Here is a 14,518-nt window from a genome sequence, read left to right as displayed (position 1 = left end):
AAGTCTACATGTAGATCAATGCCTAGCTTAATGACCAAGACAAAATTTCACGATTCAGATGATAATCCACACTGCCAAACCATTACTACAGACAGCATCAACTGACTGATCCATATCAAGATCAAGCAAAAGGCATAGAATATATAGTATCAACCACCATCGTCCAGACAAAACACCTCTGCATCGTAGATACATATATGTAAACTATCTTCAAGAATGAACAATCCGATCAAATGCATGCAAAGTCATCAGGAGCTTTTGGCACGGGTCATCAAGCCAAGTCAGGATACAACACACCACAACACAACACAACACAACACACCAATGCTGAACACAGAACACGATAACTTCTTAGGCCCCCTCTCTAGATCGTCTCCCACCCGCCGTTATTGATGTCCGCCTCCAGCTTCCGGCTGATGGTAGCTGGGATGCTGTGCGACAACCACACGTCCCGGAGCAGTCGGTCGTAGCGCTTCTGGTTAAGGATCAGCTGCCGGTTGCGCCGGAGACCCGGATCGACCTCGCCGTGTCGGTCAAGGTACGGTGCGTAGTGCCATGATCCATTGCGGTTGTGCAAGTAGAGCACAGTGCACTTGCGAATGTTGATGAACAAACCAATATTCTTGCCACATCTACTTGCTGTTAGCAGAGTTCTCCAGATACTTCAGAAAGGGGGTGGAAATGGACTTACTTTTGAACGTGCTGGTTGCATCCGCCCAGCTTGTTCTCCATGCAGCATACTGCCTGCGAGCAGAAGATATCTCCACAGAAGAGACAGATGCTGGGATCACTCAGCTCCTTCTTCGACTTGGGGCACCGCCGCCGGTTGGCCTCTTCGATCAAACTGTCGTAGTACTTGGGGAGTCCGACCAGCTCGAAAATGGCCGGGTGAGGAAGGCTCGGCCACAGCTTAAGGTCGCCCATCCTGACGCCCGACCGAGTCGCATTCCAGTGGAAGATCCATCCGGAGATTATAGCATCGAACGGCTTACCACTCTCCCGAGCCGGGTTGATCGATGCAAAGACTTCGTCAACGGACGGCAGGTGAAGGAGATTGGTCAGACTGTCCAGCTCCGACGCATTCGCGTCGTGAGAACCAGTGTTAGGGAATTCGACGCCGTGCTGAACATGGAGTAGGATGACCGCCTTGCGCAGGAAAGCCAATGCGTAGCTGGAGATGAGACGCCTCAGCGAGATCACCACATCCGGAGTTGCACTTTCCACGCCGTCCTTGACGTAGCCAGTTTCAGCAGGGAACGATGATCCCACCGCGTGGCCTACCGAGTTGGATTTCAATTCGGTGACGATCGAGTGGAAGAAGTGCCGGCTCGCTTCGTATCGCGGATCTGTCTGACTCAACTCAGACAGATACTGGTCGTCGCGATGCTGCGCCAGCTCCTCCTTCAGACCCTTCGGGCAGAGGATGTAGGTGGCCGCAACCTTGACAATTTCGGCCACGTAGCACACTTGAATCAAGTGGCGAATGTCAACAGACAGCACCGGCAGCAGGGATAGCGAACACTCGGCCAGGAAGACAAAAGTATCCTTAGCCAGTAGCGGTTCAATCTCACGCATCTCGTTTACCAGTGCGCTGCCACTCAGGCAGGGATGGCCGATGAAGAGCTGACATATCTTATGGCGATGAAGCTCTTGAAATTCGTCCCCGCTGTGAGTATGAGGGCCATTAGAATTGTATACGCACCCGACGGCAGCGTACGACAAGGCACTTTCAGCCAAGACTCGGAGGTGCGTCAGAGTCAGCTGTGGGATCTTTTCCAACAAAGTCGTCCCTGGCTCTGACTCAACTCCGCGCTGAGAGATCTCAGTAGCAGCAATGCTGAAGCCGAAACTCTGGAACAAGGAGTCAGTGTGCACCAGGTCATTGGTGTCTGTGGTGTCCGGATGATGATTGAAGGTGGATGGGATGTGGTTCATCCGGATAGTCTGCTTCAGTCGCTTGTAGATCTGTATGAGCACAGACATGGGGCTTCCGCTTTGGGCCGAAGCTTCCTGCAGCGGACTTGTAGTTGAGTTCTCGTCCTGTGAGGGGAAGAGGCCAGGCATCGGCATCCTCGCTGTTGGTATATAGTGAGTCGCGGAGGGCAGAGACGACGACGTTGACGACGACTGCGACGACATGAGCTGATCAACCTTAGTTGCCAGTGGAGGAACCAAGGCCTTCGACAGGTAATTGCTGAATAGATCCTGGTAAAGCTGTAGCTGCACATTGTTGTTCTCCGCGAGCACTGCGTAATTGTACGATTGCGAGAGGACCGACTTCAACTCTGTATTGATAAAATCATCAAACGGCACAGAAGTATTCAGAGCCCCCGGGTAGGATTCCTCTTTACCCTTCCAAACAATAGGGAGGAAGGCATTTCCTAGGGCCTTGCACAGCGGACAGACAAATTCCTTGCTCAGCAAACGCTCAGGGTGGTTCCGCGCGATTTGTTGCGAGTGGCGGCGCTGAGTAGCGAGGAAGTAGGCATCAAAACAAGAGTAGTGCATGATATGCCCACAACCGGTGGTGACCGGTCCACGAAGGGTGTGCGTGGCCTTGAAACCTTTACTCAATCCAACCTTCTCGCTAATCACTTCGCCACCGGTAGAGTCCAGTCGGCGAACCGTCGTGCGATTCTCTCCTGCGACTCCAAAAGGACGGATGTGCTCCGCAGACTTATCCAAGCTCGTCGGTGTCCTGATCACTTCCCTGATCCAGTCAGGATCGTTGATGTCTGTCAGGCGCGTGATACTGCTGTCCTGGATCAAGGCGAATGTGCCGTAGAGTCGGGAGTCATTTGTTTCCTCCTGGCAGAGAATGCAAGTACCACTAGGGTACTTCCATAGTTTAGTCTCGGGAGCAGTCTCGGTTTCGGATTCGAGGTCGCTAAAGTCCTCCTCTCCCCAGTCAATTGCACCTTGGCTGTTAAGGAAGTTCTGTTGCTGTTGCTGGAATTGAGCCATAACCCTCGCTTGTCTTTCGAGGGCCTGCTTCTTCTTCAGTTCCTTCTCATTGTCGGTGTCAATGGCAGGGGAGCTTGTGTCGACCCGATCGAACGGGAACTTGAGAGAGGCAGTGGCGGAGGCGTAGGCCTGAGGGCGCTTCTGCCAAAGCCTTTTCAGGATATGACGGATCTTGGGCCCGCAGGCAGAGAATTCACTCATGACAGAGATCTTCTCCAGAAGACCAACAATAGTTAATGATCCAGCCAGAGTCGTTTCCTTTGCCTTGTGCAAGGCGTGCGACACGAATGACGGTGAGGAGCCATCATCCTCGCTACTATCTTCAAGAGACGCCGCAAGGATGAGGTGGAGGACAACCTGGAGGAAGGTCTCCACACGGGTAGGCGGGATGTTGGGAGTACGCTCTTTCGAGGAGACCACGTAGTCCAAGCAGTGGTGGACTATTTGAGCAAACACCAGCGTCCTTGTGAACTTAGGTAGTTCCGAGTATGCGCCAGAAGTGATAGGGCGCAGCTTCGGCTCAAAGACAATGTCTGATGCCTTCTTCCCAGATTTCTTGGCTATCCACTCCCTATAGATGCTCTCTGCTTCGTCCCGCTGGTTCTTGCTGTAGTGAGCACTATAAGGATCAATCAAGTCGATATATTCCGGCTTAAGTTCGAAAGTTCCTGTATCATTCAAGCCTTCAGGAGGACGGAATCCCGCAACGTCGTCCAAAACATCCTGGAACAGGTCCGAGTCAAGCAGCTTGTCGCTGAGGCGTGTAGACAAGTCCGAGAAAGAAAGCGGCTTGAAGCACAGAACATGCGCAATATCGCGGCTCATGTTCTCGCGCGTTGCGGCTTCGCTGTCGTCGACAGCGGTGAGAGAGGTCCGGTCTGTGAGCAGAATGACCAGCAGATGGACGAACTCCTCGGCCACGTCGATGATCTGGCTGTCTTCATATCCAGGGCGTGGCATGTAATCTCTGGTCATCCAGTCCATCATACCGAACCGGTCTGCGATAGACGCAAGCACCCGGCTCGGGTCACAGGTCACCAGTGCAGTTTGCAGGAGGAAGATATCGCGATAGTAGGCAAAGTCGCGAGACGACACTCCACGATACTGAGACATCTGATGCCGAAGGCTGAGTCCGTTACGCACCCACATGCCCGCTTTCATCTGCGCGAGCCAGGCGCAGACCCGGAGAGGATAATCGAACATGCAGAGGAGCAGATCCTCAGAAGTCAGCTGACTATCGTGAATGTATTTCTCATTTGCGGCATGAGCAGCACTCATGAGCACATCCCGCATCAGAGCACTGTTCACATTGCGGCCACACTCCAGCAGCCACGACAGCGTGTAGTGCAGGGCATGGTGGAAGCTCATCGAACCACTTTCAACAACAAAGTCTACAACACGGTAACGGGGGACTCGTTGCTGATCGACTTCGAAGTCAAGGGGAGGTAAAGTCTTGAACCGCACATAGTTTTTGATCTCCGCCTGCTCAAATCTCTTGCGCTCAATTCCCGTAGAATGTACCATTGCAGAGATGGTTGCCGTCCGGATTGCTCGCAATAGCTTCACGCCACCATCAATCTCGGGGTTGCGGAATGCCTCGCAGAACTGCCGGCAGAGCCGGTTGATCTCCCGCATGAGAATCGAGGCACTGATCCAGGCGTCGGTCTCGTACTCGACATGCTCTCCCACGGCACGTACGTTAGGACAGATACCCTGGGAAAGCTTGACGAGGTCCAAGAATTGAGCGAGGTAAGGTTCTTCACTCCGTACGCGGTTCTGTACATACTCTGACTGCAAGAGGTATCTTAGATCAAGGAAGAAATGGTACAGACGTCTGTTGGTCACGGAACCGGCATCGAAGGCCAGAGTTGCGTTCGGATTTACTTCGTAAGGTTCACCAACTTGTCGCGTAGTCAGGAATGTATATAGGATGGCCATGACCTTGGTGAGGAAGTTCCCGCGCAGCACGATCTCCTCAGTGATAGAGGGCGTTGTTAGAAGTTGGAGGGAAAGGTTGACAATTGAATGATCCGGTTCGCGGTCTGCAATCAGGTACAACTGCGCGAGCGCCGTATATAGAGCCGACAGGCGTAGACCCATGATTCGCTTGAACTGGGGAACATTGACCACGGTACCAATGTAAAGATCGCGCAGATCGGTACGGGTCTTCTTCCACAGTCGGAGATCGAACAGGATCATCCAGTCCAGGCGTGTACGCTGCCAGAGATCCTCGTATGGGGAGACATGCTCCCCGAAGGCCGGGACGGAAGGTCGGACTTGCCAATGACTAGGGGTCTTTGCAGGTGATGGTTTTACCACACCAGATGGTGTCTTGGGGATGGCAACATACGACATGGGAGGAAGTTGGCATGTGTCATTCGAGTTCGGCTCGCGCTCGGGAGATTGCGGCGGGGCTTGATTCTCTGTGGCTGGCTGCTCTTCTTGTTCCTGTCGTTCCTGTTGTTGCTCAGTGTTGGGAGACATCGACCGCCGACCCAGTTGGATAATGGCTTGAGCCATCTCGAAAGCGTCATCCGTGTTGCCCATCACCATATCTTCCTCATCCGCCATATCCTCTATTTCAGCTTGCTCACGAAGTAAAGCAATCTGCCTATCCATATCCTCATCCTCATCGTCAGCATCATCATGGGTCTCAACAAATTCTTCGTCTCCATCCCCGTCGCCAACTTGTTCATTATCATTATCAATATCCTCATCATCCTCGTCGTCATCCTCTTCTGCAGCCAAAACCACCTGCCCCTGTGGGGACACCGTGAGCATAACCGTGCGGTACGGAGCATTTTCAGACCTCTGATGGTCATCAATGCCCTTCATTCCGATATCGGCATTCGCGGCATTGCTGCGTTGTTGCCATGGACTAAGCAGCGCCTCGCAAATGGTGTGGCGTAGAATCTCGTTATCGTCCATGATACTGCACCCCGAGATATCTGCAAGCCACTCGACGATGGTCCCGCACATTTGCTCGCGGAACGTGTCGCGGGCAGACCGGATTGTAACCGTGACCTTAATCTGTTCGATGATTTTCGACACAGCCAGCAGCCTCTGCAGATCCTTGGAGTATTTGACTACACTCCTCCCAATATCGTTCGTCTCATGGGCCCTATCGTTGCCGAAACGATCCCGTTCCCGACAAGCCCGGCTGACCTGATGAGCAACATCCCGGATGGTATGTTTCTCATCGTTCCAAAGAGCAAGAGCAAACTCCGGCTCATCCTCCGGTAGATCTCCATCGCCATACCAACCGGGACGTAGCCGGGACGCCTCTTCATCCTGTCTGATCCCCTCCTCTGTTTTCGGGAGCCGCAACTGCTCGGGAGAACAAGAAATGACATCACAGAAATAATCCAGCACGCCGCTAATAGTCGTTCGAATGCTATCGACCAGATCATGCGGAAGCTGAGTCTGAGCCCTTTGCTTGCCCTTTTTATCCTCGCTGTCGGTATGGATCGCACAGAACAACGGTAGTCGCCATGCCTCCTCATCTCCGCAGTCACAGCAGCCGCAGTTTCCCGAGGACAAAGAAATCTGGTACTGGTGGCCGGTGTGATCAGAAGCGTCGAAGCAGCGACTACAGAGCACGCAGGTATCATCCGCAGCACAGGTGATACACCGATAAGTAGCCTCGCCGGCCCTGAAAATGTGACCACATCGCTTTCCCCGCGCCGCTTCGGTATATTCTGCTCCTTCTTTTGCTCCCTGAGCTTCCGCTAGTTTCCAAACACCTTTCGGGGGCCCGTTGGGAAAAAGTAGTCGGAGATATTCCTCGTTGAAGCCGGTTAAAGAGTGGAAGAGCAGCTCAAGTAGGTCTTGCTCTGCATTGAATCCATATCGATAGTTGTGTGCAGAGGGGAGCCGTAGAAGGCCTTGCCCGAGTACCATCTCCTTATCCGTGAAACTCATTTTATCGCCTTTGCGCTTGGATCGCGACACTCATCGGGCTGTCCGAGAAGTGAGGGGATGGTGAGGGTCGGATGGAGTGGGAGCTCCGTGGGGCGGGCTTGGGATCTCCCAGTCTGCGATCGCTCGGCCTGTGATCGAGCGTATGAGTGGCGGCAAGTATGTTGCAATAAGCCACGGAGTGAAACGGCGTTGAAATCGGTCGGGTTTACTGGGGCGGTAAATCCCAAGTAAGGTTGAGGGGAGGGGAAAAAATCTAGATCAGTTAAGAAGCTTAGTTATCGAGCGATAGCAGGCACGGCGATGTCACCGTGGGGGGGAAAGTGGTGGGAAGTCGGGTTTTATGGTATCCAGCGGCACGCACCAGTAGCCCGTTGATAACATGAGCGGAACTTTCCTATTCTCTCATTCACATAGGACCCCTGATGGAGATGTCGTTCCGAAAGCAAAAAGCGATGACACTGTATTAGACAATATGTGGAAGAGAAGAGGAGTGTCCAAGAGTTGGTTCGCCCATGACATCGAGGTACTGCAAACACCGGGGCTTGGCGCCACCGCGATTCTCATCCACGGCCTGTGAACGCCCGGTTGGCTTTCCCCCGCCCAGCTGGGCAACATCCGTGTGTTGCTTGACTACTGACCTGGCCTACGGGGTAGGATGACCTACATATGCATACCCTGCTCCTGGATGGACTGCTGAAAAACAAAAGTTACAGGTTATTGCGAATCTATCTCGTACAAACACCCTGGATTATAGCACTTCTCCTTCCCGGCACTCGGCTATAGTATAACATGGGAATGGATATTTTGAACCCCCTAGCACCACTTCTATTCTTTCATATGTAACACGGCGAGTATTGTACCCGAATCTACTCATCGTCCTCATCGTCGGCCTTGTTGAGGTACTGGTGCTTGATGTCCTTCCATTGGCGCTGCAGTAGTGAAACGAACCCGTCAGTATAACCCATGCGGAAAGGTCGTGGGAGGGAAGAAACGTACGCCGCGGTTGAAAGAATCCCAGACCTTGTTGGAGGCAGTGTCGAAGGTCCTATTCCACAGATAATTGTTTAGCGATTGTCGCACCCCCGAAAGATCCCGATAACAGAAACGTACAGCTCGAAGGCAAAGGCACTGGCGAAGATGGTGGTCAGGTAGACCGCGTTACGGCGGATCAGGCCCCTGTAATTCGTTCAAAGATTTCCAATTAGCAAGACCATTCCATGACGGGCGACAAGTATCGATCGGATATCCGGAGTGAAAGGGGAGACATGCTGGTAGATAGCGGAAGCGAACTGGAACGGGAACACCCTGGAGTTAGCCATTGAACTGTGACAAAACCCATGTAAAGAAAACACTTACAGCGCCGGCCATTGTGACGGTAATGGATAGAGAGATAGAGGGGGAAGGGAGCGGGGAAAGACAGCAAGGCAGAGAGGATGGGCGAGATGAGGTTGAAGATTCCAGTCAGGATCGAGTTCGGTTTGGCGGCCGCGAAAAGCAACAGCGGGAATCACCGGGTCGCTGATTGGCCAGTCGGAACACCACCTGCGCAGAGCCTCCGACTGGCCGCCTGGAGATTCATCAACCTTACGTCGACTCGTCCACAAATTCAATGCGCTGTCGGGCTTGACTGGTGAAAAACTGTGGCAACACACACCGGTATTTAATTCCAACGCATTCACCCTCGAGACTTAAATCAGGGGGAGATTCTAACCGTGGAACTACTTGTCTTTCCCCTCAGGCCACACTGACATTTTCCCACCCGACCGACTCTCAACACCCCGCCTAACAAAAACAAAATTATGGCCTCCAACAAGCCTGGTGCGGTCAGTTCCTCCGGGATCACAACGAACGAATCCACAGGGGAACGCTACATTCCTTCATCTGTCCGTGCCGACGGTTCCAAGCGACGAGAGATCCGTGTCCGACCGGGATACCGCCCTCCTGAGGATGTGGAACTATACAAAACCCGTGCGGCAGAGGCCTGGAAGAATCGCGGAAAAGGCGGGGTTCCCGGTGCCGATGGATTGAAGGACGACGAGGATACATCGGCCAGCAAGCCAGGTGGTGCAACCAACAACAAGAATGCGAAGCGTCGCGAAGCTAGAAAGAAGGCCAAGGCGACACAGGATGGTGCTACCAACGGCAAGGATGTGACTCGCATCGAGAACTGGCGTGCCGGTGCGCCCGAAGAGGCTAAGAAGCAATCGAACGGAGCCGAAAAGGACGCAGCGCAGACCGAGGAGGCAGTCGACCCTGAAGCAGAGAAGGAAAAGAAGGCCCGCAACTTGAAGAAGAAGTTGAGGCAGGCTCGCGACCTGCGCGACAAGAAAGCCCAGGGAGAGGCTCTTCTTCCCGAGCAGTTGGAGAAGGTGATCAAGATTCAGGAGCTGATTCGCCAACTGGACTCCCTCGGGTTCGATTCGAACGGAGACAAGAAGGAGGCCACCGAAGTGAAGGAGTAGAGGGAACTACCGATTCGCAGAAGTAACCGTACTTCTTATTGATCAGATCCTATTGTGCGACTTTCTGAAGGTGCTCCATTACAGCCATCCCGGTCACTGGCATCCATAAACGGCATTCATTCCGGGTCTCTGGTGACTTGATTGCTAGAGCATACCAATCCATACGACAGTCGATGCAGGAGTATCAAACCAGACTTTTGGAAGCAGCTCGGCTTCCTCAGCACTAGAGCCAAAGCGTATCAAGATATTCGCTACACGTCTTGGGCCTCGCGGATCTCTCGCCCGATCCACGATAGCCCTTCTCCCGACATAAGCCATCCGTGACAGTCTACCGAGGATGGCCTAATCCGGATGAAAGACATACTCTGTAACATTGTTACATTTTTACTGTGTTTTTATACTAGCTTCTCGCGGTACCAAATTGACATCTGGGATCACTACTAGCGATATCATATTCCCTTTCCTCCGCATAGTGCAGATAATCATACATTTGGTATCTTACATGCTAATATAGACATCAGAAGCCCGTGTAGGTCTGTCCTAGTAATGCTGACGCTCCGTAACGTGAACATTATCGAACCGAACCGGGGAAGTAGCTATGCCACCCTCCAGCTCCCAGTTATGGAAGTCATGCTTGGTCCAAGGTCGACGGCTGTTTCCAGGGCCAAGTTTCTTGGAGCCAACACCATACGACGAGGCTAGGTAACCTTGTCTGATGCAGTCCACTACGCCAATTCCCACAGTGCCATACCATGCACCAGCTAAGGTGAGCCGCTTATGAAAGTCACTCCGAACAGAATGCGAGAGCTCTTTCATGCGGGACAGGTGGCCAACTGTGTACTGGGGTATAGCATCGCGGAGCAACCGGGCGCGTGCCACAGACGGAGCCGTCTTGATTCCCAAGTGCCTATGAAGCAAGGCCTGGGCCATCTCAATTGCTTTATCCGGGTCAGGATAGTCGGACTCGCTCCAGCCGTCCCACAAATGGCCACCCATCATCACGGTGAGCTTTGTGCCGGGTGCAGTGTCCTGTCCTTCGCTGGACTGGGACCCGAAGATAACCCCCAAGGCCCGCTCGGGGTTCTGTTCAAAGGGAACCGAGCTAGGTAGCAGGTATCCGAACCCTTCAACTGGAACTAGGTCTGGATCCTCGTAATATAGGTTGACAACCATGACAGTCACTGCGTAGTTGTTCTGTCCTAGGTCGCGGATTGTATCAGAAGGTACGACACCCACCTTTGTGTTCTGTATCTGTCGAGCGAGACTCGAGGGCGCGTGGGTGGCAATTACACGGTTGTGAGTCTTTGACTCGTTCTTACCAAACCCGATCTACACTCATGTCAGCCTTCCAGTCCATTCGGTAGAAAAGAATGTAAGCTCCCACTCACGGTCAAGTCTTGAGTTTTCGGATTCTGGCCAAGCGAGGTTACTTCAGTTCCCGTCACAACTTCCACGTTTCTGGAACTCCGGAGCTGGGCAGCCATAGCATCTGTTAGTTGTCCCAAACCGTTCTTCAGCGTAAGAACGCTGGCATCTGAGACCACCGCACGCAGGCTCTTCCAGTAACGATCATCACTGTGGGATGGGACCGCCACCGATTCCAATGCCAACAACTCATCCATTGGCATAGCACGCATTTCTGACGCCCTCTGGGTCATCATGCCGTCCACTATAGATCCATATCTCTTCTCGAGTTCTCGTACATAGCCAATGGCCATTTCTGCACTCAGACGGTTTACGTCTCCCGCGAAAATGCCAGCCATGACCGCAGAAGCGAGATTCTCCGACATTTTGGGGGAGAACCGACGCGAAACAAAATCCGCGACTGATTCGTCACGGGAGAGAATGTGGGTATTTTCAGCTCTTTTTGGCTTCTCGAAGATAGCGCTATATAGAAAAGTCTCGAACAACGGCTCCATCAAAAGTGTCCAGGCTGTCTTGAGCAATCCCTCTGTGGGTGGAAATGGCAGGCGCACGAGATGATCGGGGTAGTAGATGTAACGATTTTGAGCTGCGGGCGATTTCTTGTCGCAGATCAGAACATCATCCAATAAATCCAAGTTCATTATCTGCAGCATTGATCCAGTATTGTTAGCCATAGGCAATCCACCGAGATGCTTCGATTGAAGCTAGTACTGGCGTCCTGGCTTACCAGATCCATCATGGGAAGGCACGAGGGACTACTCGTCCTCAAGGTGCGCGGACCATATTCGAAGACGACATGTCCTCCAGGGACAGGAATCTGCTCGGAGGAGAGCCAGCCTCCCAAATGGGAGGACTTCTCATAAAGCGTGACTTTGGAGCACGACGGGTCGCGCGATAGTTGGTAGGCCGCTGTGAGGCCGGTGATGCCACCGCCTATGACCGCAGCGTCAAACTGTTTGGTATGCACAGCGTGCCTCTGACCCCTGTGGAGCAGAGCCAATGGCGCTCGCACTTGCCGGAACGCACGGCTGGAAGCACATGGTAACCGCATGTTAGCGATAATGAAAGACACTGGGGCCAGCAACCAAGTGTCCAGGGTGGGTGCTCAACGGGGTGGAGGAAGCGGAAGAGCTGCGGAGCGGAGGGGCCGCTAGCAGAAGCTCCGATGGCCGACCGCAATAAAGAGTTGACGACCGGCATATGCACTCCAGTTACTACGAAGGTCCCCAACGACAAGATCACTATTACAAGGCTGAAAAGTACTACTCAACTCACTGACTAGGTCGTGCAGAACATAAGCAATCTCATGATATCCAGATTCTATTTACAAAGCCACCGTAAGTATTCTTTACTGCCATTGCCATGAACATAACATAAAGTAGATCGAAATTGAACGCCCTCCCAAGTAAGCACCCGCGCACACAAAATAATACATGAGATCTCTCCGGCATCATATGGGGAATTGGACAATGTGGAATCATCAAAAGAAATGTGGTCAGGTTGATCCAACGCTGGAATCTAAGTCGCGATCTCCTGACTCTGAGAACCTTCCCCGGCCGTGTCAGGCTTAATCAACTCTTCTGTACCCTCCTCCTCTGCAACAAACTTCCGTTCGCTCACATGCTCTTTCGAGCCCGGAGTCCACACCTTGTCGGAGAAGGCACCCTTTTGGCCCTCGGCATGCTTGTAAGGGCAGCTCGGATTAAGGCAAGGTGTGAATTTGCATGGGGTTTGGATGTGAGTAAACTTGCAGCCTTCCTGAGAGCAGTCGGCTCCATTCCGACAAAGGGGCATGCTGGGATGTTTGAAGTGACAATGAGGGTTGGCGCAGTTGGGGAAGAATCTGCAGAGCTCCTCCGCCTGATGCGCCGACTTGACGGCAGGTGAAGGGTGGCGACCTGTGCACTTGCGGTTCTTACAAGCAGCCCCGTAAGTGCAAATATCCGAAACGTCGACCGGAGAACCTTCGGGGGCGGCGGGCGACTGGTGTGCAAACGGGCAGTCCTTCCTGGTACACCGGAGGTTGAAGCGACAGACAGTGTTGGTATTGCTTTCATCCTGGCCCCCTTCCTGTCCAGCCTGATCAGGTTTCGTATCCATGTCAACATCTCCCGACTGCTCGTGATGGTTGTTATGGCGCTGACCGCGGTGCCGATGGCCATGCTGACGTTCGACTCGATCGAACAAAGACCGGCCATTTTGGGAGCCATTTTGCTGGAAAGCCGGGTTGATTGCCGGGGGAACAAAACCGGGCATAATCTGCGCCATCATACGAGCTTGCTCCTCAAGCAGAGACATGAGGTGCATCTGATCCGACTGAGTCATGTTCATCATGTTGCCCATATTCATTCCACCCATCTGACGACCACCGGGCATTCTGCCGCCTCCATTCTGATTGAAACGGCCCTTTCCGTGCTCGCGGCCGTGGGAGTTGACCCGTCCACCGCCAGCTTGACCGCGGACTCGATGTAAAGCCGAGTCCCCACGGTCCATCGAGCGATTTATCTGGTTGAGCATTCTACCACGTCCACCACCACGACCATTGCGCATGGCCTTCGGTCCCGTCGGTCTAGAACCAAAAAAAGAGAGGTTAGTTTATATCGCCAACTTGGGTATGGGGAGGAGAGAAAACCCACATCGAGTCGCCTTGGCCTGCATCGCCCATGCTCATATCGGCATCTTGCGCACTGCCATCAAAGCCGGACATTTGTGTAGGAGCAGACTCTTGATCACCAAATGACGGAATCGCCTGTGCAGAGGAAGCCTCGTTGGGTGCCGGGGCACCCCCGCCATTGATCTGTTGGTTGAGAATTTCGACTTGTTCGAAGAGCCATCTCGAGAAATCGAGGGCCTGTGTATCGCCTTCACCGAGGCCGCCGAGAAGATCATTGGAGAGTTCGCCGGCGATCTGTTCCTGAGTCTTGCCATTCGCCAGCATTAAGATCACATAATCGGTAAGGGCTGAGTCGTCGCCACCGTCGGAGCTCCAACCCATCTCAACCAGCTTCGGGGGAATGACATGACCCAGCGCCTCAGCGAGCGGGGTTCCTGCGGTGACCATTGTAGTCATGATGCAAACGCACGAGTGCTGAAGAGCGACCTAGGAGTGACACAGACGTAGGCGAGGAAATGTAGGAGGGACGGCACGGGGTATCGTAGAACGCCGCGCCACTGAACCCAGAAGGCGCTATTGAGACGACTCGCTAGTTTATATAATAGGTTTCCCGGAGCCAAAGATTGTCAAGAATCGGAGGCTATACAGGACGGAGGGAAAGAGCTGAGGGGAGAGGAGGGATGTTTTGGGGAGAGATCTGGTATCCGTCGCAGGAACTTTGCTTCGCCGATGATGAAAGTCGCGCGCCACGTTAGTCACGTGCTAGGTAATGCCGTGGCGCAGTCGCCAACTGGCGAATTTAGCTGCGAATTGCCCCAGAGAGAAATGCCGGAAACTTAGCATCTACCACTTCACCTCAATGCTTTTGACATGTGGTGTCATCTCGCAATTGGCTGTCATTGAGGGTCATAGAGGGTCATATGCTCTTTTCAGTTAGGACATAGAAGTTTGTACAAGGATCAAGAACCCGACCAATTGAGCCGGATCCACACTCCATACCAGCAGTTCATTTCAGCTCCATCAGATGCGCCAAATTGCTTTACTCGGCTAGCTCTCTAGCTTCACATTCCTCTTCTTGATTTTCCCGATCTGCAACCACCATTCCAATACAGGAACCTCGGGTCAGCTGTGA

At 53.1% G+C, this 14,518-nt stretch overlaps 5 protein-coding genes across 5 annotated transcripts; 1 reads left to right on the top strand and 4 right to left on the bottom strand.

Annotated features, from left to right (window-relative positions):
- Positions 1–87: 87 nt before the first annotated feature.
- On the bottom strand, positions 88–7,339 carry BO87DRAFT_459127 (putative ubiquitin-protein ligase E3 component (UBR1)). The gene is made up of 3 exons (XM_025628928.1): positions 7,247–7,339; positions 692–7,138; positions 88–632 (listed from the first exon to the last, which is right to left on the bottom strand). The coding sequence occupies exons 2-3, from the start codon at positions 6,883–6,885 to the stop codon at positions 365–367; spliced, it is 6,462 nt and encodes a 2,153-aa protein (XP_025479748.1). The 5' UTR covers positions 6,886–7,138; positions 7,247–7,339; the 3' UTR covers positions 88–364.
- Positions 7,340–7,751: 412 nt separating this feature from the next.
- BO87DRAFT_426043 (cytochrome b-c1 complex subunit 9) lies at positions 7,752–8,253 on the bottom strand (the record flags this gene model as incomplete). Its single annotated transcript, XM_025627338.1, has 5 exons — positions 7,752–7,814; positions 7,882–7,930; positions 7,996–8,061; positions 8,108–8,190; positions 8,242–8,253. 5 exons carry the CDS (start codon positions 8,251–8,253, stop codon positions 7,752–7,754), a joined length of 273 nt encoding a protein of 90 aa, XP_025479747.1.
- Positions 8,254–8,478: 225 nt separating this feature from the next.
- On the top strand, positions 8,479–9,824 carry BO87DRAFT_376635 (putative RNA binding protein Pym). The gene has a single exon (XM_025623339.1). The coding sequence runs from the start codon at positions 8,685–8,687 to the stop codon at positions 9,345–9,347; it is 663 nt and encodes a 220-aa protein (XP_025479746.1). The 5' UTR covers positions 8,479–8,684; the 3' UTR covers positions 9,348–9,824.
- Positions 9,805–11,876, bottom strand: hem14 (oxygen-dependent protoporphyrinogen oxidase). Its single transcript, XM_025621498.1, has 3 exons — positions 11,500–11,876; positions 10,736–11,416; positions 9,805–10,676 (listed from the first exon to the last, which is right to left on the bottom strand). Exons 1-3 carry the CDS (start codon positions 11,821–11,823, stop codon positions 9,888–9,890), a joined length of 1,794 nt encoding a protein of 597 aa, XP_025479745.1. The 5' UTR covers positions 11,824–11,876; the 3' UTR covers positions 9,805–9,887.
- A 179-nt stretch (positions 11,877–12,055) lies between these two features.
- Positions 12,056–14,072, bottom strand: BO87DRAFT_376633 (mRNA-binding protein NAB2). The gene is made up of 2 exons (XM_025623338.1): positions 13,409–14,072; positions 12,056–13,341 (listed from the first exon to the last, which is right to left on the bottom strand). Exons 1-2 carry the CDS (start codon positions 13,840–13,842, stop codon positions 12,291–12,293), a joined length of 1,485 nt encoding a protein of 494 aa, XP_025479744.1. The 5' UTR covers positions 13,843–14,072; the 3' UTR covers positions 12,056–12,290.
- Between the last annotated feature and the right edge of the window lie 446 nt (positions 14,073–14,518).

This window comes from Aspergillus neoniger (assembly GCF_003184625.1).
Source record: "Aspergillus neoniger CBS 115656 unplaced genomic scaffold BO87scaffold_16, whole genome shotgun sequence".
NCBI lineage: Eukaryota > Fungi > Ascomycota > Eurotiomycetes > Eurotiales > Aspergillaceae > Aspergillus > Aspergillus neoniger.
Note: the sequence above shows the minus strand (reverse complement) of the source record. Positions and strands in the feature narration are given on the sequence as shown.